At 37.4% G+C, this 26,572-nt stretch overlaps 1 protein-coding gene across 4 annotated transcripts in view; it reads left to right on the forward strand.

Annotated features, from left to right (window-relative positions):
- The window catches only part of SMC5 (structural maintenance of chromosomes 5), a 95,726-nt gene that overhangs the window by 36,419 nt on the left and 32,735 nt on the right, over positions 1 to 26,572 (forward strand). For all 4 annotated transcript variants that reach the window (XM_047101945.1, XM_047101947.1, XM_047101956.1 and 1 more), the window contains 7 exons: positions 13,189 to 13,444; positions 15,795 to 15,949; positions 19,565 to 19,678; positions 22,150 to 22,244; positions 22,873 to 23,005; positions 25,401 to 25,574; positions 25,669 to 25,838. In XM_047101945.1, coding sequence (XP_046957901.1) covers positions 13,189 to 13,444; positions 15,795 to 15,949; positions 19,565 to 19,678; positions 22,150 to 22,244; positions 22,873 to 23,005; positions 25,401 to 25,574; positions 25,669 to 25,838 — 1,097 coding nt within the window. The remainder of the gene's footprint in view (positions 1 to 13,188; positions 13,445 to 15,794; positions 15,950 to 19,564; positions 19,679 to 22,149; positions 22,245 to 22,872; positions 23,006 to 25,400; positions 25,575 to 25,668; positions 25,839 to 26,572) is intronic.

The following is a 26,572-nucleotide window of genomic DNA, read 5'->3' on the forward strand; positions in this document are numbered from 1 at the left end:
GTTTATCGATTTTGTTTAATCTTTTCAAAGAACCAGGTCTTGGTTTCTTTTATCTTTTTTTATCTTTCTATATTTCATTTGTTTCTACTTTCATCTTTATTATTTTCTTCCTTTTACTAGCTTTGGGTTTGCTTTGTTCTTTTTCTAGCTTCTTGCAGTGTAAGGTTAGGTTGTTTGAGATTTCCTTGTGGAGATAGGCCCTGTATCACTACGAAATTCCCTCTTAGAACTGCTTTTACTGCGTCCCAAAGATTTTGGCCCATTGTGTTTTCATTTTCTTTTGCCTCTGTGTATTTTTTTATTTCCTCATTAATTTCTTGGTTGACCTGTTCATTGTTAAGTAACATTTTGTTTAGCTTCCATGTGCTTATGTTCTTTCCAGATTTTTCTTGTAATTGATTTCTAACTTTATACCATTGTAATCAGAAAAGGTGCTTGATATGATATGATTTCAGTCTTCTTAATTATTGAGACTTTGTGGCCCAATGTGATCTATTCTGGAGAATGTTCTGTGTGCACTTGAAAAGAATGTGTATTCTGTTTTTGGATGGAATGTATTGTATATATCTGTTAGATCCATCTAAGTGTTGATCAAAGCTACGGTTTCTTTGTTGATTTTTTTTTTTTTGGTCTGGATGATCTTATCCATTGATGAGGTGTTAAAGTCCTCTACTATTAATTTCTCACTTTGTTAATATTTACTTTATGTATTTAGTTGCTCCTTTGTTGGTTACATAGTTATTTACAGTTGTTATATCTTCTCTCTGGACTGATCTCTTTATCAGTGTGTAGTGCTGTAGTTCTTTGTCTCTTGCTTTAGTATTTGTTTTAATGTCTGTTTTGTCTGATATACACACTGCGACCCTTGCTTTTTGTTGTTCTGCTTTATTGCATGGAATATCTTTTTCCATCCCTTCACTTTGGTCTGTAGGTGTCTTGATGTCTGAGGTGAGTCTCTTAAAGGCAGCATATACATGGGTTTTTTTTTTTAATCCATTTAGTCATCCTATGTCTTTTGACCGGAGTGCTTAATCCATTTACATTTGAAGTAATTATTGACAGGTATGTACTTATTGTTGTTCTGTTTATATTGTTTTCTGGTTCTTTTTGTAGTTCTGTTCATTTCTTCTCTTGCTCTTATATTATGGTTGAAATTTTTCTTTAGTGTTATGCTTGTATTCCTTTCTGTGTTTTTTTGTGTATCTATTTTAGGTTTTTGATTTGTGGATACCACTGAGTTCATATATAGCATCATATGTGTGTAGCAGTCTATTTTAAGTTAGTGGTTCCTTAAATTCAGACACATTCTAAAATCACTACATTTTTGCTCCCCCTTTCACATTTTATGTATATGATACTGTACTTTACATCTTTTTATTTGGGTATCCCTTGACTAATTTTTGTAGGTGTAATTGATTTTACTACTTTTGTATTTTAACTTCCATACTGACTTTATAAGTGATTAATCTACCTTTTAGTAGATGTTTGCTTTTACCTATGAGACTTTTTTCGTTTCATCATTTTCTTCTAGTTGTGGCCTTTTCTTACAACTTAAAGAGCTCTTGTTAAGTTTAGTGAGAACTCTATTAACTTTTGTTTGTGTGAAAAACTCTTTCATCTCTCCTCCTATTCTAAATGATAACTTTGCTGGGTAGAGTATTCTTGGTTGTGAGTTTTTTCTTATCGGCACTTTGAATATATCACTGACCCTCCCTTTTGGCAGGCAGAGTTTCTGCTGAAAAATCACCTGATAGCCTTAGGAGGTTTCTCTTGTGTTTAACTTTTCTCTTGCTTCTCTAAAAATTTTCTCTTTATCATTACTTTTTGGCATTTTAATTATTATGTATCTTGGTGTGGTCCTCCTGGGATTTATCTTGTTAGGGGCTGTCAGTGGTTCCTAGACTTGGATGTTTTTCCTTCCCCAGATTAGGAAATTTTTTAGCTAGTATTTTTTAAAATAAGTTTTCTGCCCCCTTTTTTCTCTCTTCTCTTCTCTCCCTCTCTCTCTTTTTAATGTTTACTTATTTTTGAGAGAGAGACAGAGATTGAGCATAAGTGAGGGAGGGGCAGAGAGAGAGGGAGACACAGAATCTGAAGCAGGCTTCAGGCTCCGAGCTGTCAGCACAGAGCCCACGTGGGTCTCAAACCCACAGAACACAAGATGATGACCTGAGCCAAAGTCAGACACCCAACTGACTGAGCCACCCAGCCACCCCACTCTCTCTTCTCTTTGTGGGATCCCTATAATGTGAATGTTATTATGCTTAATGATGTTGCTGAATTCCCTTAACCTAGCCTCATTTATGTATTATTTTTTCTTTTTGATATTCAGCTCGATTGCTTTCCATTACCCCACCAGATCATTGATACATCCTCTAATCTGTTGATTCCTTTAGTATATTTTTTCAGTTATTAAATTCTCCTACTCTGTCATATTTTCTTTGTTGAAGTTCTCATTGAGATCATCTGTTTTCTGAAGTCCCAATTTTTGTTACCTTTGTTTTGACGGTTTTTTTTTTTAAAGTTATTTATTTTGAGAGAGAGAAAGACATGAGCAGGGGAGGGGCAGAGAGAGAGGGAGAGAGAGAGTCCTAAGTAGACTCCATGCTGTCGGTGCAGAGCCCAGTGCCGGGCTCGATCTCATGAACCGTGAGACCTGAGCCAAAAAAACCTAAAATCTGACATTTAACCAGCTGAGTCACCCAGGTGCCCCTAAATTCTTTATTAGGCATGTTGTTTATCTCCTCTGCATTTAGCTTTGTGAATTTTGTCTTGTTCTTTCATTTGGGACATATCACTATCTCATTTTGTCTTTTGTTTCCATGTGTTAAGTAGGTCAGCTACATCTCCTAGTCTTGAAAGTCATGGCCTTGTGTAGAAGGTGGTCCTGTGGTACCCTATAGCATAGTCACCCACTGGTCTCCAGAATTTGGTGTTCCAGGAGTGCCCTCTGTGTGGGCTGTGTATGCCCTGCTCTTGTGACTGAGCCTCTCTCACCTCTGGCCTTGCTGGCTGCAGTGACCCCAGATATTTGGTGTGGGTGCACTAGGCGGGGTTTGGTCCCTGCGCTGAGGCCTGAGGTTGCCTCAGGCTTGCTGGTGGGCAGGACTTGCCGGCAGCCTAGGTGTCTGCAGTTAGCCTCGATGCCATACTTGCAGGAGCGTCAAAGGCCATAACTGGCTCCCTGCACAGCCAGCTAAGAGTCTGGGCTGCTGGAGCTTCGGATGTGCGGGTGTGTGGGGTTATGTCCCCCCAGGGCGGGAGTCACTTTGGAGTGCCACCACTAACTGCTGGGGCTGTTTGCAGCATATGGTGGGTTAGGGGCAGTTGTTTGGGTGGGCTGGCCCCCAGGAGACTGCTTGGGCAGAGCATGTGATGCTAGCAAGGTAGATGGAGTGTTAATGCCGGCAGACAAGCTACCTAAACGGAGGGAATGGAAGGGCAGCGTCATCTGCCGCATCGCCAGCACTTTTGTTCCTGGAGAGATCTCCTGAAGATCCCTGCCCCTTTGGTACACATCCTAAGATTGGTCAGTAAATTCACTTGTCTTACATCCCAGGTACTTCTCAAACTGCTGCTTCTGTACTGTCTTGAGCAGAGTTTTTTTGTTATGTTGGCTCTTTAAGGGCACAGGCTGAATTTCCTCTTGCCCTCTGGCTCTTTCAGAGTTAAATTCTACTGTTTTTTTTTTTTTTTTTTTTTTTTAACACACACGCAAATTGGAGAGGGGCAGAAAGAGAGGGAGACAGAATCAGACGCAGGCTCCAGGCTCTGAGCCGTCAGTGCAGAGTCCAACATGGGGCTCAAACCCACGAACTGTTTGATCATGAGCTAAAGTCGGACGCGTAACCGACTGAGCCACCAGGTGCCCCAAATTCTGCTGATTTTTAAAGCCACATGTTACGGTCTTCCCAGTGCCAGGATTGGCTGGTGTGGAGTCTGATCTCACTTCTCTGTGCTTGTAGGGTCTTTGCCATTTGTGGTTACTCCCTCCAGGGCTTTACTTCCCAGAAGTGTCTCTGCCCTTCCTCTCTTTTTTTTTTTTCCTTTAATGTTTGTTGATTTTTGAGAGAGAGAGTACTTGCAAATGCACACGAGTGGGGGAGGGGCAGAGAGCCAGGGAGACAGAGGATCTGAAGCGAGAGCCCAACGAGGGAGCTCGAACTCCATGAACTGTGAGATCATGACCTGAGCCAAAGTTGGACACTTAGCCAACTAAGCCACCCACGTGTCCCCTTCCCATTATTTTCTCTGTGGCCTCCTCTTTTCAGTTGACTGTGGAAGATGTGTTTTGCTAGTCTTTCAGATTGCTTTCAGGGTTAGTTTCATAGATGTTACTGTTACCTTGATGTGTCTTTGGGACAAAATGAGCTCAAGATCCTCCTACCTAGACATCTTCTGTATCCATTTTGCCTCTTCCTGCCTTTAATTGGGAGTATTTAATCCATTTGATGTAATTACTGGCAAGGCAGCATTTTTGCTAATTTGTTTCCAGTGTATCTTAGGACTTTTTTGTTCCTCTAGTTCTCCATTACTAGTTTATGTTAATAAGCATTTTCTGTTGTACCATTTAAATTCCCTTCTTTACTATGTATTTTTTGAGCTATTTTCTTTGTGGCTGCCTTTAGGATAACAGTATCTTAATTTATAGTAATCTAATTTATATTAATACCAACTTAATTTCAGTAGTATGCAAAACTTTGCCCCTATATATAGCTCCATTCCATTCTCCCTCCTTTGTGCTGTTACTGTCCTACAAATTGTACTTTAATTAGTATAAGCCTGTTAGCACAGTTTATAATTCTTTCTTCATGCAGTTTTGTTTTTGTAATGATGTTTGATTCTCTGACACCAGCCGTGTCCTACATTCAATTCAGTTTGGATACTAACTACCTGGAATTAGAGCAGACTATAAGCTAAGGGCTTGGTCCCATAGGACAGCCTTTGCTTCATATATTAGTCTCAAGGACCCAGGACCCAGGGCAAGATAAAAGATAAATCAGTCCTGGTACTGATAAAAAAGATACAGTTGGTCTTACTCCCTAGTTCCTGGTTTGGAGTTCTTAACATCCTTGAAATTGCCTGAGTGACAGGAGTATCTTTTGTTATTGATACCTGCACTTTTGCTGGACTTGACTACAAGTGCAGGGATTCCCACGGTCCCCTTTAGGTTCTACATTCATTACAGTGACTCACAGAGCCCAGGAAAATGTTACACCTAACAATTCCCATTTTTTTGTTTTTTGGGTTTTTTTTTTAAATTTTTATTTACTTATGAGAGAGGAAGAGAGACCGAGCAAGTGAGCCAGGGAGGGGCCGAGAGGGAGACAGAATCCGAAGCAGGTTCCAGGCTCCGAGCTGTCAGTACAGAGCCTGACGTGGGCTCATACTCTTGAACCGTGAGATCGTGACCTGAGCTGAAGTCAGACACTTACCCGTTTGAGCCACCCCGGTGCCCCAAGAATTTTAAATTTTTAATTAATCTCTACACCCAGTGTGGGACTTGAACTCAAAACCCTGAGATCAGGAGTCTCATGCTCTATCAGTTGAACCAACCAAGGTGCCCTAACAACTGCTGGTTGATTATAAAGGATACAACTCAGTAACAGCCAGATGGAAGAGAGGCGTAGGACAAGATATGGGGGTGGGGTGTTCAGAGCTTTCGTTCACCTCTACTAGGTGCTTTGTCTTCCCGGCATATTGACCTCTTCACCAACCCGGAAGCTCCAGAACTTTGTCGTTTTTATTGACATTTTATTATGAGTTTTTATTGACGTTTTATTATGTAGGCATAATTGAATAAATTATTGGCCATTGGTAAATGAACTCCATCTCCAGTTCTTTTCTCCTCCAGGAGGTCAGGGCATGGGGCTGAAAGTTCCAGCCCTCTGATCTTGTGGTTGTTTCTTCGGACAACCAGTCCCCATTCTGAAGCGATCTCGGGGCCCTTCCAAGAATCATCTTATTGGCATAAAATCAGGCATGTTCAAACGTGCTCAGTATCAATAACAAAAGATACTCCTGTCACTCAGGCAATTTCAAGGATGTTAAGAACTCCAAACCAGGAACTAGGGAGTAAGACCAACTGTATCTTTTTTATCAGTACCAGGACTGATTTATCTTTTAAATCAGAAAAGAGAAAAAAAGTTACAAACAACAGATACATTTTAACTATTTTTTATATTAATTATGTAGTTACCTTTACTGGTGCTCTTTGTTTCTTTGTATAGATTCAAGTTACTGTCTAGTGTCCTTTCATCTTGGCATGAAAGACTGACTTGAGGATTTCTTGTAGGGCAGGTGTGCTAGTGATGAATTATCCCGGTTCACATTTATCTAGCAATGTCTTAAATTCTCCTTTGTTTCTGAAGGATAGTTTTACTGGATACAGAATTCTTGTTTTTTTTCCCCCCCCAGCGCTTTGAATATGACATCCTGCTGCCCTCTAGCCTCCTTGGTTTCTGATGAGGAAGGAGTCAGCTGTTAATCTTCTTGGGGATCCCTTGTACTTGATGAGTTACTTTTATCTTGCTTTCAACGTTTTGTCTTTTAGCAGTTAACAATGATGTTTTTCACTTTATCCTACTGGGAAGTTATTTAGCTTTTTGGATATGCAGATTAATGTTTTAGATCGAAGTTGGGAAGTTTGGGGTTTTTAATTTCCTCAGGTAGTCATTCTGCCTGTTTTTGTTCTCTCCTTCTGAGATTCCTATTCTGCATATTTCGATCTACATGATGGTACACTTTGATACACATTTTATTCATTTGTTTTCTTTTCATCAAACTGGATAATCTCAAGTGACTGATGTTCAGTTTCCCTTTGTTTTGCTTATTCAGATCTGCTTTTAGCTCCACTAGTGATTTTTTTTTAATTTCAGTTATTGTACTTTTCAACTCCACAGTTTCTAGTTGGCTCTTTTTTATACTTGATTCCTCTATTAATCCTCTATTCATTGAGACATTATTTCCTTGTCTTTAGTAATCTAGACATGGTTTTCTTTAGTTCATTGAAAACATTTTTAAAATAGTTGTTGTAAAGTCTTTACTTTGTAAGTCTATTTCTGGACTTCCTCGGGGATATTTTCTATTGACTGCTAATTTTCTGGTGTATGACCTATATTTTGTTTTTGTTGAAACTGGCAGTTTAAAAAGCATGATGTGTGGCAACTGAAATCATTTGTCCTTCCCTCCCCAGGCTTTTGTTGCTGTTTGTTGATGATGTTTTTGTTGCTGTTGGTTTAGTTACTTTCCTAACTGATGCTTTGAAATTTGTAGTTTTTGTTGTGCGTGACAATGGAAGTCTGTGCTGAGTTAGCATACTGGGCAGATAGTTCCTTAAATGATTGCAACCACTCTGTCTCCCAGTCTTTGTTGAGTGTTTCTTCATGCATGTTGGGTCACACCTTCAACACATAGCAGGGCAGTGTTTTTACTTTCCACCAAGATTCAGTAAATGCTCCCTGGGTTGTTGCAAACTTGGGTTAATATCCAGTGCTAGTTTACAGCTCTGTTTTGGGTTTCACTTCCTACTTGCACATAGCCTCAAGGTGAAACATTCTTTGCACAGAGCCTCTGTGAGAGCTTAGGATCTCCTCCAGTCTTTCTGGAGAATGTGTACCATCCTAGGCCTGCGCACTGTCCTACTCATATAGCCTTCTAGATTCTCAGGAGCTTCCAGAGTCTCCTATGGGTGTCCTCTCCAGCTTTTTAAGGTTTTTTTGGTTAGCTTTGCCGCAACTGTTATTCAAAACAACTGTGGTGTTAAAACACTGGCCACTGATTGTCTTTGACAAATGCCTTCAGGGGAAAGACTTCCAGCTGTGGTGGAGTCACATCAAAAAAAGACAACCTTTGCAAGTAAGGTTTTCGAGTAAGTGCAGATGGATCAGATAATGGCACTTATCTGAGAATGAGAGCTTGAAAACTTTCTAACCTTGTTCTGACCTCTACAGTGGCCGTTAAGTAGCTGATTTGATTTCACTGTGATTGTGGGCAGTTGATTTTCAGGGCTGCCAGCGAACTGGAAGGGAATAGGACATGTTTAAAATCCCACACATCTTGGGGCACCTGGGTGGCTCAGTCGGGTAAGCGTCCTACTTCGGCTCAGGTCATGATCTCAGGGTTTGTGAGTTGGAGCCCCACATCGGGCTCTGCGCTGACAACTCGAGGCCTGGGGCCTGCTTCGGATTCTGTGTCTCCCTCTCTCTCTCTTTCTCTTTCTCGCTCTCTCAAAATAAACATTAAAAAAAATTTTTTTTAATCCCATACATCTTGCTGTTTTTACCAAGATTCAGGCATTTTTCTTGAATAAACAGTCTCCAGGTTATTATAAGCCTTTGATTAAATTCCAGAATTTCAAAAAAGTTAATTTTGACAACTTTTGTCAGTGCTTTCATTGCTTTTTTGGAGGAGAGGATTTTCAGTTTGATTTTGCCATTCCTGATGATTTGGAAATCTTTTCTGTATCTATAAAAAAATGTTGCTGGGATTTTAATAGGAATTGCATTAAACGTGTATATCAGTTTGGGGAGAATTGAAACCTTTACTTTATTGGGTCTTCCAGTCTTTCAACATGGTATGTCTCCATCTCTTTAGATCTTTTATTTCTTCAGTGACCACTGTGTAGTTTTCAGCATGCAAGTTCTCTGTGTTTTGTGAGATTACACCTAAGTATTTTTTTCTCTCCCTTTCTCTTTTTAAAAAATAGAGTCCCTGGGATTTTCTGCATAGGCAGTCGTGTCATCTACACATGGAGACAGTTTTTTTTTCTGATTTGTATACCTTTTAATTCCTTTCTTGCCTTACTGCACTGGCTAGAACTTCCCGCACTGTGTTGAGTAAGAACGGCAAGAGTGGACATCCTTACCTCATTCGTGATCTTAAGAGGAAAGCAGTTTGTTTTTTATCATTAAGTGTATTGTTACTGTAGGTTTTTTTATAGATTTTTTAATCAAGTTTGGTAATTTTTACTCTATTCCTATGTTTCTGGGAGTGTTTATCATTGTGTTGGATTTTGTTAAGTGCTTTTTTTTTTTTTGGCATTTGTTGATATGATAGTGTTCATGTTCACCTTTAGCATTGCATTACCTTGACCTTGATTTTTTTTTTTTTTATCATCAAATCAACCTTACATCCATGAAAATCCTTCTTGGTTGTGGTATATAATTTTATAATTGTTGAATTCTGTTGACTAACAGTTAAAGGATTTTTGTGTCTGTGAGGGATATTGCTCTGTAGTTTTCTTTTTGTACCATCTGTTTTTGGTGTCAGAATACTAACTAGCTTTATAAGATAAATTCGGAAGTGTTTCACCTCTTCTGTTTTTTTTTTTTTTTTTATAGAAGAGACTGTGAAGAATTGGTGTTAATTCTTTAAACATTCTGAATAATTCTCAAATGACACTATCTGGGTCTTTAAGATTTTGGCGGAGGGAGGGGAGTTAAAATTATGAATTAAATTTAATTAAGAGCTACTCAAATAATCTATTTCATATTTAATGAGTTGTGGTAGTTAGTGTTTTTTGAGGGATTGATCTGTTGTGTCTAAGTTGTCAAATTTGTGCAGAGTTTTTTACTATCCTTTTGATGCCTGTAGTGATACAGTCATACTCCTATTTCATTTCTGATACTGGTAATTTGTGTCTTCTTTTTGGGGAGGAAAGGCAATCTTGCTAGAATATTAATTTTATTGGTTTTTGCAAAGAACCAGCTCTTTGCTTCATAGATTTTGTTGTTCTCTTTTTTATATTGACGTCTGTTCATATCCTAATTATTTCCTCTTTTCTGCTTGATGTGAGTTTATTTTGCTCTTTTTCCGGGTTCTTGAGGTGAAATCTCAAGATTACTGATTTGAGACTTTTGTGTATGGACTTAATGCTATAAACTTGCCTCTCATCACTGCTTTAGATGTGTCCACAAATTTTGATACTTTGTATTATTTTTGTTTAGTTTGATGTACTTTTTCACTTTTCTTGAGACCACAATTTATTCATCTATTGATGGACATTAAGATTGTTTCTGGTTTGGGGCTATTACCAGTAAAGCTGCCATGAGTATTCTTGTGCAAGTTTTTGTATAAAATATATGCTTTAATTTTCTTTGGTAGTTTCCTAAGAGTAGAATATCATAGGTATATATTTTACTTTTGAAGGAATTAACAACCTGTTTTCCAAAATGATTGTAATTTATTGTAGTTGTCATTGATAAAAGTTGACTTTTGATGGCTTGGAATTTTTAAAACATGGTCCTTCACCATAAGTAATTAGAGAGACACTGCTTGAAATGGCCTCCTTTAGATGTAGGTAGCTACAAGGACTGTCCTTGTACAAGATAAAATGGAGTGAGTATAGATGGAGATACGGTGATGGTGATGGGTTTTAAAGCAGGAATTTTAACTATGCTGTTAATGAAGTGTGAGACAAGGTCATCAGCTGAGTGAGCAGAGGGCCTGCAGCAATAAAGGATTGAGGAAGGTGGAAGACAAGATGTGAAGTCACTTGAGAATGAGCACACCTTGATTAGAGAAATGTGATAGGTGTGTCTGGTAGTTTTGAGTTTGTATTTAAGTTTTGTGGCCGTCAATTCAAAGTGAGACGCCTTTTTGGAGAGTTTCTTCAATTAGTTCAGCCTCTTGGATAGAGATAGACAGAAGGTATGTAGTTAGGTTTGATAGAGACTATGCTTTTTTTTCCTGGCTGATGTGACATAGGAATGGTGGAGGAACAAGAGGTCTTTGCAGTGGGTCCTGTACTGGGTTGTGGAACCTCAGGAGGTTAAAAAAAGAAATGAAGGGGATGATGGATTGTGAAAAGATAGTAGGGTCACTGCATTACAGGACTCTGCGGGGTCAAAGAATAGTGTGAATAATCCCACAGTAAATAAAATGCAAGTAAAGGGGACTGGAAGAACAGGATTGTAGAATTGGTTTTCAGGTGGATGATTTTGGGTGATTTACATGATTTGAAGTTATAACCATAGGAGAAGGTAGCTGCAGAGGGGTTTAGGAAAAGATGGTTGAAGTCCAGGAACACAAGAACCAAAAAGATTGATTTTCTATATATGTGATGGGCATAATGATAGGAAAGCAGTGAGTGGGGAGCTACAATCATCAACGAATGGAGTGATGAAGGTTTTTTGAGGGAGGTAGTTAACACAGCAACAGAGATAAGGGTGGTAAAGCCTGATACCATGGTCTTCAAGGGAATTCCAGTGGGGCTCAGTTAATGGAAGAAATAGTACAATGGGGATTCATGAGGATTAACACCCTCTCCCCACTTCTGAGTCCTGAAGCAGTCTGAAGGATTATGGCAGGAGAAGGTTTAGAGAGGGCTCTAGAAGTGTCTTTCAGGAATAGCCAAGTGTCAGTTGGAACAATAGAGAACATTCATGGAAATTGAAGATGATGAGTATGGGATTAGCATGGAAGTTTCTTGGATGAGAGTGACACATGAATTAGAGTTCAGAAAACTTAGCTGGAAGGGCAGGGATATTGGGCTGCTTCCCAGTTTTTCAAGTCAGACAAAGACCTCTCGGTACAGATTTCTTTAGTAGTCCAGTGATTTTTGGTAGCTTGGTGGGTCTGTTTTGCTGGGAGTGCAAAGGTTTTGTTAAATTTCTTGTCCCTTTTTCATGGAGCTGGACTGCCTCATGTATTTGGTGATTCTTAATTCTGTACCTGTTAATTCTCATTGCCTTGGACTTCATGGATTTCCAGCCCAACGGTGTGGCTTCTTGTCTCCTTCCTTCTTTTAATCCTATTGAACATTGTGAACTTTCAGGCACAGATCTCTTAATTTTTTCATATATTTCCATCTTCTCCATGTTTGGTATGGAGAGGTGATTTTGGCATATTTCAGTTTGTTATCGTGACACTGTCAAAGTTAAATTTTTAGAAAGGAAAAAGTTGATACCAACCCAGATGTCCAACAATAGGGAATAGGACAAAATATCCATAGATATTATATCCAATGAACATTACACAGAAACCAAAATTTTGTTTTGCCAAGGACATGGGAGAAATGAGAAACTGTTCTCAATACATATTTAGTGGTGTCATTTAATAAAACATATGTTCTATAGAAAGATGTAAATAAGTAGGTATTAAAATGGAAGTGTTTAAGGACATTGAGATTATAGATGATTTTTATTAAGTTTCTGTTTTCCATATTTTCTATAATGAATATGTTCCTACTTTTATAATGGGGAGGAGGTAAGGGAGTAAATATGACTTGGAAGGAAAGCAAGCTAACAAATTATGTGATATGTTAACCTTAATTACTATAATATGAAATTCTATTTCTGTAAAAAAACAATAGGTTGTATACATGTACACGTGTGTGTGTCTTAAAAATCTTAGCTCTAGGTAGGCTTTATATGGTTTTGATAAAAATCTACTAGCAGATATGATTTTTTGTTTTTGTTTTTTAATAATTTACCCTGAATATAAGTCAGCAAATCTAAACATGTAGATTGACAATTAAAATCTCAAAATATTAATTTCAAGGAATAGTAGTAAACAATTTTGTTAAAAGACAATAGTTAATTTCAGTTTAAAATTAAGGGTTACATAATCATAATCATCATTTGTATTCCTGCTTGATTGAAAGTCTGTCATATACCATACAAATGGCTGTTTTAATTTCAGTCTTCTGGTGTGTAGTATGCATTGACTTTCTGTCTGTATTTAGAAATCTCTCATTGGCTTTATAAATATTTTGTTCAGTGAGCACATATTTAATGAATGCTGACTGTAAGCTAAGCTTTGCTCTAGGCAGGTAGGATGTATTAGTGAACAAATAAAGATAACCCAGGTGGTCTGGTAGGAATAACAGCCCACAACACAATACCTTTTAGTGAAGAAAACACCTATGTACTTAGTTTGCATTTTAAAGACTGTATTACTGGGGCGCCTGGGTGGCGCAGTCGGTTAGGCGTCCGACTTCAGCCAGGTCACGATCTCGCAGTCCGTGAGTTCGAGCCCCGCATCAGGCTCTGGGCTGATGGCTCAGAGCCTGGAGCCTGTTTCCGATTCTGTGTCTCCCTCTCTCTCTGCCCCTCCCCCATTCATGCTCTGTCTCTCTCTGTCCCAAAAATAAATAAACGTTGAAAAAAAAAATTTAAAAAAAAAAATAAAGACTGTATTACTATAAAAGTCTTGTAAAGCAGTACTAACCTACTTTTGTTTTATTAGATTGAGGAACTGCAGCAGGCTTTAACAGTAAAACAGAATGAAGAACACGATCGCCAGAGGAGGATAAGTAACACTCGGAAGATGATCGAAGATTTGCAAAATGAACTGAAGACCGCAGAAAACTGTGAGAATCTTCAGCCCCAAATTGATGCCATCACAAATGATTTGAGACGAATTCAAGATGAAAAGGCATCATGTGAAGGCGAGGTGATCGATAAGCGAGGAGAGAAGGAAACCCTAGAGAAGGAGAAAAAGAGTAAGTTTTATTAAACTTAGTGTGAAGAGATGTTTATAAAATGGAGATCTGTTTCTGTTGATGGACTTTCTTCTTCCCCTGGAACCAGGTCTTTACCTGCTCAAATCCCCTTGTTGAGGAATCTCCCCTTGGGTTTTCCAAATTGATGCCTTAATTACCTAGATGTATTATATACCGTGCTTTGCCACTGGCTAACCACTGTCTTATGTCAGATAATGGTGGTTGATTTAATTCTCCAAAAATGCTTTCCTTTATTTTCTTCACAAAGTCCTCCACCATTGTTTATCAGATCAGATTTAAGCTCTTCATTCTAGTCTTCATTACCTTCCATTAACTTTGCCCCTTCAAACCTGTCCCAAATCATCTTTGCTTTTCTTTCCTGTAGACCATGAAAATAGATTTATAACATGAGTCACATAAAACACGTCTTAAATTCTATCTGCTCAGTGTATACAACTAAGATCAGTAAAAAAGAACAAAAACCCCTAACTTGGTCTGTTTATCAAAGTACGAGATGTGTGTGGTTAAAAAAAAAAAAAAAAAAAAGAAAGAAAAACTAGAACAAAAGTGTGCCCCACCTCTTTCAAACCTCCAGACCTGCTCTCAGGACAAAGCATGTTTAACTCCCTCGGCAGTGTTTTCTAATAGACCTTCATTTATATTTTTATCATGTTCTTGTTTTGCCCTGGCTAGATGAATCAACTTTAGACATTATCTTTTGATGTTTTGTACTTTGGATGTAGATTCCTGCTCATAACATCTCCTGTCCCTATTGTAATTCCTCAAGTGGCATTATTGTATTAATACTAATTACTAATCTTTAACATTTATTATCGGTTAACTGTAGTATCTTTAACATTTTTTTTTTTTCAACGTTTATTTATTTTTGGGACAGAGAGAGACAGAGCATGAACGGGGGAGGGGCAGAGAGAGGGAGACACAGAATCGGAAACAGGCTCCAGGCTCTGAGAGCCCAGAGCCTGACGCGGGGCTCAAACTCACGGACCGCGAGATCGTGACCTGGCTGAAGTCGGACGCTAGACCGACTGCGCCACCCAGGCGCCCCTGTAGTATCTTTAAATCTTTTGTCATTTAACAATTGTCAGTATTGCTTGAGCACGCACTTTGTCAGCTAAAAATACCGATACTTTCATCCTGTTTACTTTTCACCCTTCTGACACTCTAAGTTCTCTAATTTGGTCTCTTGAAATTTCTTTCAAGGCTGAAAACATTTTATTGAACACCATATCAAGTTTTATGGGCTCTGTTTATGGGTTAATTCTAAAAGCTAGAAATATCAAGTATTACTTGTTACTACAACAGTGAAACTTATTCACAGAAGAGCCAGGTAGTACATTTTGATCTGATTTCCTTTTATTTTATTATTTTTTTAAATGTTTATTTTTTGAGAGGGAGTGCAAGCAGGGGAGGATCAGAGAGAGAGGGAGACAGAGGATCTGAAGCAGGCTATGTGTGCACAGTTATGCGCTAACAGCAGAGAGACCAATATGGGGCTTGAATTCGTGATCCACAAGACCATGACCTGAGCTAAAGTCATATGTTTAACTGACTGAGGCACCCAGGCACCCTGATAGCTTTTTTAAAGGTTTTAGTTTTCCTTCAAAAACAAAAACAGAAAAACATTTGCTGTAGCGTTTCCTTAAAAAACAATTGAGGTGCCTGGCTAGCTTAGTCAGTAGAGCACGTGACTCTTGATCTCAGGGTTGTGAGTTCAAGCTCCATGTTGGGTGTGCCGCCTACTTAAAAAACAAAAACAATTAGGCATTCTTGTGAGCTCTGGAGCCCCCCTATCCCCCTCCTTCCACCTAAATGGATTGTTTTCAAAGCCTCCCATGTGTCTGCCATCTGGGATTTGTCACAGATCCTTGTCTGTATTGGATAAAACTATTCCGTGTCTTTTTCTTGCATTTCTCCATTATACATCTTTGGGTAACCTTGTAAGAAGAGATATTTGGAATTTAATTACAGATATCTGGGATTTAATGACAACACCTTCATTTCATGGTCCCCTTTTAACCTGGTTTTGTTGTATATATGACTCTAGGTTGAAAATAATTTTTCTCTCCGAAGTTTGAAGGCCTATTGAAATCACCTCGTGTTAGGAAATATAGCGATTTCTAAATCTTCTTTATGTGGCCTATTTGTTTTTGATAGCTTAAAGGTCATTTTTTTATCCCAAGTGTTTGGAAATTTGGTAATAATTTCTCCAGGGTTTTGCTTTATCACTGTGTTGGGTACTTGCTGAATGGTGCTAACTTTGAGATCTAAGATACCCTTTTGTATTATTTAATGCAGGTTTTCAAAGATATACTTTGTTTTCCTTTTTTAGGCGTGGGTGATAATATTGTACGATTTGACAATCTTATGAATCAAAAGGAAGATAAGCTGAGACAGAGATACCGTGACACATATGATGCTGTTTTATGGCTAAGAAATAACCGGGACAAATTTAAGCAAAGGGTCTGTGAACCTATAATGCTCACGGTAAGAAATTTTGTTTGTCTTGGTAGCATCTGTTAGTTTTATTATTGCAATCGTTATAGATTTTTGTTGTTTTAAGAATTCTTAGTTTTATTAACAACATGCTTTTCCATTATCAGACTTGTGGCAGTTGGTAGGCTGCTGAATCCATACCTGAGTTTTCTAAAGGGCCCTTGACCAACAATAGGAAAAGTAGGAAACTTAGCTTATTGACCAGGAATCATGTATAAAATTAGTTTGGTTAGCTAGTTCCTTCTGGCTGTTGTTGTTCTTAGGTTAGATAGCAGGCAATAGATTAAATGCTGCCAAAGGCTGGAAACTATTGTAAATAACTATGTTGATATGGGGGAACTGATAGAAGAGAGAGAGAATTACCTACAAATATTAGCATTCTGAGAATGAAACCAGCATAAACCTTTGATAGCTCTTTTTGATGATCATGGGTCATTAAGAAGAAGGTAAGCTATATTTAGCAAATCATTTAATGAAGTGTGGCTTCATTGGAATTTAGATGGAATGGCTAGGACAATTTCCATCTAAAATATTTAAAATAATAATTTTGGCCGTGGAAAGGGAAAAGAAAGTAAACACCACAGTCTTTGGTAGCGATGTATTAGGTATAATATGAACGTAAAACTTACACCAAAATGACTTAAGGATTGTTTTTGCTGGGTAATTTTTTTTTTTTTTTTTTTTTTACTTTAGAAAAGAATGCACTATAGATCCTTGCAGGATTCATGAAAACTTCTATTTTCTGTAATTCGTGTTTGTGTTATCCTTTATTTAAAATCATTTCATGTAGTTTTCTTTTTTATATCTTAGATTATGTTAGCAAAATTAATATGCATAATACTGTATTCTCTTCTTGCTCAGGTATGTATTATTAGAGTATTTTTGCCAGATCAAGAAGGGAATATCTATTTTGGATGCAGACATTATTGTTTTGATTAATCTGGTAAGGACTGAAAGAAAATATAAGAAAATATTTTGATCCTTAATAAATTATAATGCAAATAATTGTCAACAGATTTTTGTTAAAATGTCAACCTCAAAATTATAATTCACAACGTTAGTAAATTTGCCATCCTTCTATCATTTCATCTCCTATCAGTAGCCTGTCACCAAGAGGGATTACTAGCAGGCATATATTTACATTACAAATTACATTCGAATCTTTGAGATGAAAAGATATACCCTTCTTTTTTTTATCCTTTCTGAAATAACCCTTCACCTTTCCTACCACCTTCTTCCAACTGTGTTGCTCCCCTAGCCCCATCCCGATACACACACTTACCTAACCCTCCAATATCTAGTTGAAATGTCATCAAGGTAGGCAAATTAACAATATATCAACTTAAAATTTTAGTCATAGAAGTTGTCAACTAGCAGTCCATTTCCAAGAGTTATTTCTGACCATTCCAATCTACAATGGGAGAAGTGTGCAAAGATTTGTTTATAGTTCTGTTCCTCACAGCAGTGTTTATAATACTGTAATGGTGGTGGGACAGAGAATGAAATTCCCAAAGCTGTTGCTTGGTCATGCAAATTACTGTACATCCATTGAATGGAATACTATGCAGCCATTAAAAATGTTCTAGGTCTCTTGATATAAGAGGACATTTATGACTTATTAATGAATTATAAAGCAGGTTATAAGATAGGATGTATAGAAAGATTTTATTTTTTTAACGTTTACTTGTTTTTGAGAGAGAGAGAAAGAGCTTGAACTGTGGAGGGGCAGAGAGAGAGGGAGGGAGACATAGAATCTGAAGCAAGCTCCAGCTTCTGAGCTGTCAGTATAGAGCCCAACGAGGGGCTCAAGCCCACCAGCCCCGAGATCATGACCTGAGCTTAAGTCAGATACTTAACTGACTGAGCCACGCAGGCACCCTGAAAAAGAGTGCATTTTAAAGAGCTGAAACACAAGTCTGCCATCAGCCACCACATCACCTTGGAGTGCTGTGCCTTCTCTGTCTACCTCTCTGTGTCTTTACTACGTCGCAAAGACGTGGCCTTGAAGAACTTAGCCAGGTATCTTCTTTACCAAAGAAGCTAGTGACAACATGATGAAATCTTCCTTCAGGATGTCATGAGGCCAGAATGAGTGCAATGCAGTTTGCATTCTACCTGGGGAGAAACGTGTGACTTAGTCACTCCTGGAAGTGCACCAGCTGGATGGGGATAGAAATGACCCCCCACCTGTGTGACTTAATTTTGAGACTCACTGTCTAAATGAACAAGTGAAATTCTTCAAAGAAATGAATGACCACGTAACCAACTCACACAAGACGGAGGCCCAAAGATGTGACATCTGTTACAGGAGAGAGTGATAAGGAGAGCTGAGTCTTAGGCTGGCTTATCCACAACTATTTTAAAAAGGTGACTTCCAGCAGTCACATTGGGGTTACTTTAACCCTTTCTAAAAGTTATAGCTAACGCCCACTTAAATTTTCTTTCATTTATACCATTCCTTCTAATGAAGTAATTTGGTACCAAAAAATATTGTGAAACAGTAAACACTAACATGGTATAGTGTCTATGTCCTGGTGATGGTATTAATTTTTTTGTTCGTCTATCAGTTTTCCCATTCTTACGCTAATTGGTATTTTATAATTTAAAATACTAATATTTGCCAACATTTACATGATAAGCATTGCACTAAATTTTTTATTCTGTCTTAATCCTTTTATTCCTGAGATACAGACTATTTTACTATACCCATTTTGGTAAAAAGCTAAAATTTTAAGAAATTTAAGTTGTACTTGATTTGAAGCAACATCTGTCTGACCCCAGAGACTTAGCTCTTAACTAGTATGCTATATTTTATATATAGTACATATACTTTTTCTTTCATAAATATTTTTTCAAGAACACTGATTTCCATCTGCTGAAGGTAATCTATCCCAGCTCCCAAAATTCCATAGATAGCACTTTTTATGCACCTCTGTTATAGAGCTTTATCTTGTGTTCTGCTTTTCAACATACTTACCATCTGCAAAAAATAATAGCGTAGTCTTTTTGAAACAATTTGTTTTCTTGACCAATCTTAGTATTTTCCGTAGCATTGAGTGTCACATGCAGAAGTGCCTTATTTGTTAATATTTTAAAAATAAATCTTAAAGTTTCTGTTCTAGTGGTACAAGCCTAGGATTTCTCTTGCAAACACTGTTAAAATTCATTCAGAGCAAGTTTTTTTTTTCATTGTTTTTGAACTGATTGGTTATTGCCGTGTATAGTATGAATTCCTCTTGAAGATTAAGAAGAAAAATACTAAAAGTGTGGGGATAGAGGAGAAATGTTTATACTCTTAGATTACAATCTAAGCCTATTTCAGAGGTTTTTAATGAGTGGACTAGAAAGGAACTTCATTATTTCTTGAATAGTATCAAATTGATAAGCTTCAGGTACTCATTCGTGTGTTGGCTTTTGTTTTACTATGTATTGAATGTTTCCCGGTACTAACTTATAGAGGTGTTGAAATGTCTCAGTACAAAGTGTTTTTCATTTTTTTCCCTTAAATATTTAATCTGATTAAATACATCTAAGTAAAACTAATGTTCTTGCAATCAGTTTGGATTTCATGAAAATCAGCTTATATTTTCTTTTCATTTTGTTTAGATCAATATGAAAGATAATAAAAATGCCAAATATATTGAAAATCATATTTCATCAAATGACTTAAGAGCTTTTGTATTTGAAAGTCAAGAAGATATGGAGGTTTTCCTCAAAGAGGCAAGTAACCATCATGATACTTTGATTCATCTGGTGCTTACCCTCTAGTGCTTAAGTTTTTAAATTCAAACTACAACAAAAATAGTGACTAATACCAGCAGTGACTCTTGTGTAAAATCATTCAATTTTGTTAATTTCTTTTTTAATCTGTGTCATTACTGGGGAATGAATTTGTTTTGCAAGAGAAAAAACAGCCCATAATTCCACCTGAAACGTGTTTTGAAGTTATTTGAAATTTGTAAAAATAATTCTGTCACACTCTTTTAAGAGAAAAAAATGTAATGAAGGGCCTTTGGTCTTAGAAATCCTTTTTGGAAATGTATTGGAATGAACTTGGTTTTTCTTTGGCTGGGAGCGTGGGAATCAATATGTTGTTGCTTTCAATAAAACCTCTTCAAAAAGGATGAGAATTCTGTATCTGGCTACAGAAACACCACTGAGAATCTAAGGCACTAAAAGGCAATGTGGATGGCTTAGTAGTTAGAAGCATAGACCTACATACAGGTAGACTGCCAAGATTTGCATTCTGGCTTTGCTACTAAATTGGTCAAGTTTCCTGTATGTTTTATGCCATAATTTCCTCATCTGTAAAATGCAGATCCATTATCTACAAGATGGTTGTGAGGATTAATTCTATTAATAAATGGAAAAGTATTTAGAACAGTGCTTGCAAATATTATATATGGGTATCTATAAGTAATTTTTTTAATGTTTATTTTTGAAAGAGAGAGAGACAGAGTGCAAGCAGGGGCGGGGTAGAAAGACGGGGAGACAGAGAATCTGAAGCAGGCTCCAGGCTCCCAACTGTCAGCACAGAGCCTGACATGGGGCTCGAACTCGCAAGATGTGAAATGACCTGAGCCGAAGTCAGATGCTTAACTGCCTGAGCCACCCGGGTTATGGTTATCTATAAAACATACATTGTTAGCTGTTATTTGCTATGGTAAGATTTCTTTCCTTTTACATACACCTTCTGCTTCTTTTAAAAGCCCTAAAGATTATGTTTAGATTTTTGTTTTGGTTAAACTTTTGCTACAAGTGTGAGCGAGGACAGGATCCTGAATCAGCTGCAGTGGTCCTCTTTGTGTGGTACATTAGTGATTGGAAAGAATCCCTTACTTTCTTTGGCTTTTATCGAAGTGCCCACCTGGTTTGGGAGTTGGCAGGGAATGTGAATATATGGTAACTGGATGAGAAGTCGCATGTATCAAATTATAGAATGGACTCCCAGAAGTTAGACATTTGTATAGTTTAGAATTCTTTAAGCTTAACCAGTGAGTTTTTGGTCCAGTGTGCGAAGTAGGGCATTTGGATTACAAGTGGAGGACACACTGCAAAGTACATTCAGTCGGGTGTAATTAGATGCTTTCTGTTGGAAATGACCAGCTTAGCCTACACTGAATACCTTTTTTGAGTCAAAAACTCAATGCTTCGTCTGTGCTAAGGATTTGAATCTCATATCGATAATGTGACGTGGGTTCCTAAAACTTTGACCTGTATTTTTGTGTGTGTGCTGTGATAATTAACTTTCCATAACTTCTCCTTAACAGGACCAGAACTCCCTCATACATGTGTGACTTTGTATTTTAAATTGTGAAATGTATTTAACCGCCTCCTGTACTCATATCTACTAGAGTACCATTTCCAATACTGTTTATAAGTATTATGTCTGCTATACATTTATCATAGACACCCTTTATCAGGTTAAGGAAGTTTCCTTCTATTTCTAGTTTGCTGAGAATTTTTTATCATATTTTTCTGTATCTGCTGGGATGGTCATATGGCTTTTGTACTTTAGTCCATTGATATAATTAGATCGAGTTTTGAATGTTACATCTAGAATTTCTGGGATAAACTCTACTTGGTCATGTGTACTATTCTTACATTAATGGATTCGGTGTTCTAATATTTTGTAGAGGCTTTTTGCATATGTATTCATGAGGGATATTGTTTTTGTCAGGTGTTGGTGTCAGGATTATGCTGGAATCATAAAAAAGGATTTGGGAAATGCCTGTTCCATTCTTCCTGTGTCTGAACGAGTTTTGGTATTACTGCTTATCTGTTAGAGCATATCTCTTTCACTATTTTCACTGATAAAGTCTTTAAAAACATGGAAGTGTAATAATCATTTTCACACTAAAAAAATTCCTTGTAAGTACCATTAAAGGGGCGCCTGAGTGGCTCAGTCAGTTAAGCCTCTGATTCTTGGTTTCTGCTCAGGTCATGATCTTGCAGTTCATGAGTTCAAGCCCTGTATCAGGCTCTGCACTGACAGTGCGGAGCCTGCTTAGGATTCTCTCTGCCCCTCCCATGCTCACTGTCTTAATATAAATAAACTTTAAAAAAAAAAAAAGTACCGTTAAATATCCAGCTTCTGATCATCCCATGGATGCCAGGAGGAATGTAACTTAAAAAATCATTTTGATTGATAGTATATGGTAATTAAAATATTTTCTTTTCCTTATATTCAGATTCGTGACAATAAAAAATTAAGAGTAAATGCTGTTATTGCTCCCAAGAGTTCATATGCAGACAAAGCCCCTTCAAGATCTCTGAATGACCTCAAGTAAGTCTTAAAAATACTATTAGAACTAACCTGTTACTTTGAATATTGAATAACCATGTTTAGCTCTTATATATATTTTAATTATCTCTCACATAAATATGGATGTTATAGGCTGTATTATTCCTTTTTAGGATCTCTACTTAAGTCTAAAATAAGGAAATATCTAAGAACAGACAAACCATGGAATACTTACTATATGATGGTGATGTTTCAAATCAGTGCAATAATATTGGACTGTTTACTAAAAGATCCTAAAATAGTTGGTTAGGTATTGGGAAAACAAAACAAATCATCACTTCATAACGCAGAAATAATTCCAGAAGGACTAAATGGAAAATTTGCAATTATAGAACAGCTATAAGTAATTAACTCTGGATGTAAGTAGACATTCTAAATGTAAACACAATGGAAGAAACAAAAAAGATTAAAATAGTTTGTAATCATGAATATATTAATAAACTTTTCTGACAAAGAAGTCTTAATCACTTAAGTGATTTTAAAAGACACCAAGAAAAACTTTTTCTGTACTATCATTAAATTACATTTTGTTTATTTGCCACTTGTCGACTGTCAGATTTCTGTAAATGATTTTTAAGAAGAAAAATCTAAGAAGTGCTTTTCATTTCAGACAGTATGGGTTTTTCTCTTACTTGCGAGAGTTATTTGATGCACCTGATCCCGTCATGAGCTTTCTTTGCTGCCATTATCATATTCATGAAGTTCCTGTAGGAACTGAAAGGACCAGAGAAAAAATTGAACGGGTAAGGAAGTACTGAATCAGTACCCAAACCTTGTTTTGTTCAAACTTCTTGGGGCACCTGGGTGGCTCAGTCGGTTAAGCGTCCGACTTGGGCTCAGGTCACGATCTTTCTGTTCGTGAGTTCGAGCCCCGTGTTGGGCTCTGTGCTGACAGCTCGGAGCCTGGAGCCTGCTTCCGATTCTCTGTCTCCCTTGCTCTCTGCCCCTCGCCCATGTGTGCATGCTCTCACGTGCTCTCTCTCTCAAATATTAAAAAAAATTAAAAAAAAAAACTTCTTAGCATATTCAAGAAGTAGGTCATTCTGTTGTTTTTAACCACACAGATTCTTTGTATTTTACATTTTTAATACAACACAAAACATTTTTAATACAACAGAAAACTGTTGACTAATACTTTATGACAGGTGTGATGTGGAGGCCCCTAGAGTAAATACCCTAGATCTGTATTTATTGAAGAAAGCTGAGGCCTGTAAAGAGACACCTGTCACTCTTAACTCATTTTTTTCCTGCTTGACAAACCTATGTTGAGACATTTTATTAATGGTTTTGTCATTTAAGTTCTCGTATTCTAGATTATTTTTCAGATAAATTACACTTTAGGTTGATAGGCTGGGGTAGAGAACTGTTTCGGTAAGCCCTTTCTTTCTTTAAGCTGCTGCTTGAGATTATTTCATATATGAGGGTCGCCTGGGTGGCTCAGTCAGTTAAGCATCTGACTCCTGATTTTGGCTCAGGTCATGAGCTCACGGTTTGTGAGTTCAGGTTCCACATTGCCCTCTGCTCTGTCAGTACACAGAACCTGCTTGGGCATCTCTGTCTACTCTCTGTGTCCCTCCCCCACTCGTTCTGTCTCTGTCTCACAAAACTAAATAAACTTAAAAAAAATATTATCTTCTATATGAATGACCTCCATTTTAGGATCTCATTTTCCTGGATAGCATAGCACACAAACTCATAGCTCCCATATTCTGCTAATGCTGCTGGGAGTTCTCTACTCCTCATATAAATCTCCAAGACTCCAAAATACATTCATTGCTTCTGTTACAGACAGAAACAGGAAAGAAATCTCTTCATCCAAAACAGGTTTTTTTCATAACACCAGGTTGCATATTTTTGCTTGTAAGTATCTAGGACCCAGCTAGAGACCTAACTACTATTTATTACATTGGATTTATTTAAAAATATGTTTTAAAATTTTAACACCTCATGTACCAGTATCCCTAGGACAATTTATTTGTAATATAGGGACTCTTTGTACTTTACTGACAGCAGATAAGAAATGAGGGCTCATTACCAATGCATTTTGCCAGGGGGCGTGGACACCTCACCAAGCTAATTATAGTAAGTTGCCCGTGTCTTTGACTAAAAATTACATTCTGGGAAGTGTTTGGGGAAATGAATACTAGAACTCTGCATGTGGGTACACCTCTTTTCTATCTTACGAAAACAGGATAAGACCATACATGGAGTTGTTCTCATTAATTTCCAGGACTCTCCCCTTTGGTTAAAGGCTCTCCTGCCAGCCTTAACTCAGGATGTCCTTTCTGCTGGGAGTGCCCTTCCCTCACCATCTCTATCAATTTAAATTCATTAGAACTAGAGTAGGCTAACTTCTTCTAGGCTTTCCTTTCATTCCAGAGTATTCAGCAGTTTATAGATGCCACGTTATACCTTGTTGAACTGAGTATGCTTAAGTATGTCTAATTTCTTTACTTAGATTATAAACTTCTGGTTAGAAGCAAGCCACAAGAGTATTGGTGGTGAGGCTGCAGAGATCAGAAAAAACTGTACTACAAAAGGCTATTCTTAACTAATATACAGAAATATAGTAACATTTTTGTGTTTAGAACATGCTTTAGTTTACGGAACTTTTTGTATAAGTTCTTGAGAGACAAGATCTCCAAAAAATGCAAAGAAAAAGTTTGAAGTAAAGTGTTTCCATTTAAGTATTCTTCCAAATATACAGGAATTGAATATGATCATGTGTCTCTGAACAGTAGAACTGAGGGAAGGTGAGAGTAAATGATTTACTTGAGCTCCCCACAGTTCTGTCTCTCGGGCAGCTGGTTCCTCGTATCTCCTCCGTAGACCTAGCAAAACTCCAAAAGGACACTTACATAGGAGAGATTGTAAAGTCAGGTGGAAACGTAGCCACCTTCGCTACAGATGTTTTGGTTTTCTCCCTTCTCTCTTCTTCAGTGTTTTCCATAATAATAATCTGAAGTGTATCAGCCACCTTTTTAGAGATGTACCTGGATAAGTTTTTTAAAAAAAAGAAAAGCAAATATATTTTGATCTTCTAAAATGGACTTGGTCTGTTTTCAATGGTTTAATCCTTTTAAAAATATTTAATTACTATTACATGTGCACTAATACTTGTTTGACATTGTTTGACAGGTAATACAAGAAACCCGGTTAAAACAAATGTACACAGCAGAAGAAAAGTACGTGGTGAAAACTTCCTTTTATTCAAACAAAGTTATTTCTAGCAACACATCCCTGAAAGTAGCCCAGTTTCTCACAGTCACCGTGGACCTAGAGCAAAGAAGACACTTAGAAGAACAGCTAAAGGTTGGTTATTTTGAGTACTGTATTAGAAAATATTAACTGGATTTGTAATACTTTAAGTAGATCTGTTTTTAAAATAATTTTGAATATCTCATAGGAAATTAATAGAAAACTGCAAGCCGTGGAAGCAGGGCTGATTGCCCTGTATGAGAGAAACAAGCATCTAGAACACAAAGACAATGAACTTAGACAGAAGAAGAAGGAGCTTCTTGAAAGGAAAACCAAGAAAAGACAACTGGAGCAAAAAATTAGTTCCAAACTAGGAAGGTACCATTCAGCCCCTTTGGGTAGAGGGGGTGGGCACAAAGCACTGCGAGGCTATTATGAGTTACATAGGCATACCTCGTTTTATTGCGCTTTGCAGATACTGCGTTGTTTTCTTTCGTTTTGTTTACAAATTGAAGGTCTGGCAACCCTGTGTCAAGCAAGTCTGTTGGCACCATTTTTCCAGTAGCTTTTGCTTATGTTGTGCCTCTGTGTCACATTTTGGCGATTCTCACATTATTTCAAACTATTTGATTATGTGTTGTGATCTGTGATCAGTGATTAGGACTCTGAAATCTCAGATAACTTAGCATTCTTAAGCAAAGTATTCTTTAATTAAGGTACGTACATTGTTTTTAGATACAACGCTGTAGCCCACTAAATAGACTATAGCATAGTGTAAGCATGACTCTTACACGCATTGGGAAACCACAAAATTCTTTTGACCTGCTTTATTGCAGTGGTCTGGAACCAAATCTGCAATATTTCTGAGGTATGCCTGTACCCTGTAAGGCTGATGCAATTCCCAAAAACACGTTTTGTAATAATTTCCCTCAAACTTTAATCCTACTGCCCAAAATAAAATTGTAGGGCAAAGGTTGGTGAATTTTAAGTGCTGTTCTTCTGTCCTTTGATCAACTGTTTTGACCGCTGGACCTCTTCCCATGCTTAAAAGTTAATTGAGGACCTTGAGGAAGTTTCACTTATATATCTAGTGATATTTATACCACATTAGT

Source organism: Lynx rufus, unplaced genomic scaffold, assembly GCF_022079265.1.
Source record: "Lynx rufus isolate CCGP_SWC_20201006 ecotype Redwood Valley unplaced genomic scaffold, mLynRuf1.p SCAF_10, whole genome shotgun sequence".
Lineage (NCBI taxonomy): Eukaryota > Metazoa > Chordata > Mammalia > Carnivora > Felidae > Lynx > Lynx rufus.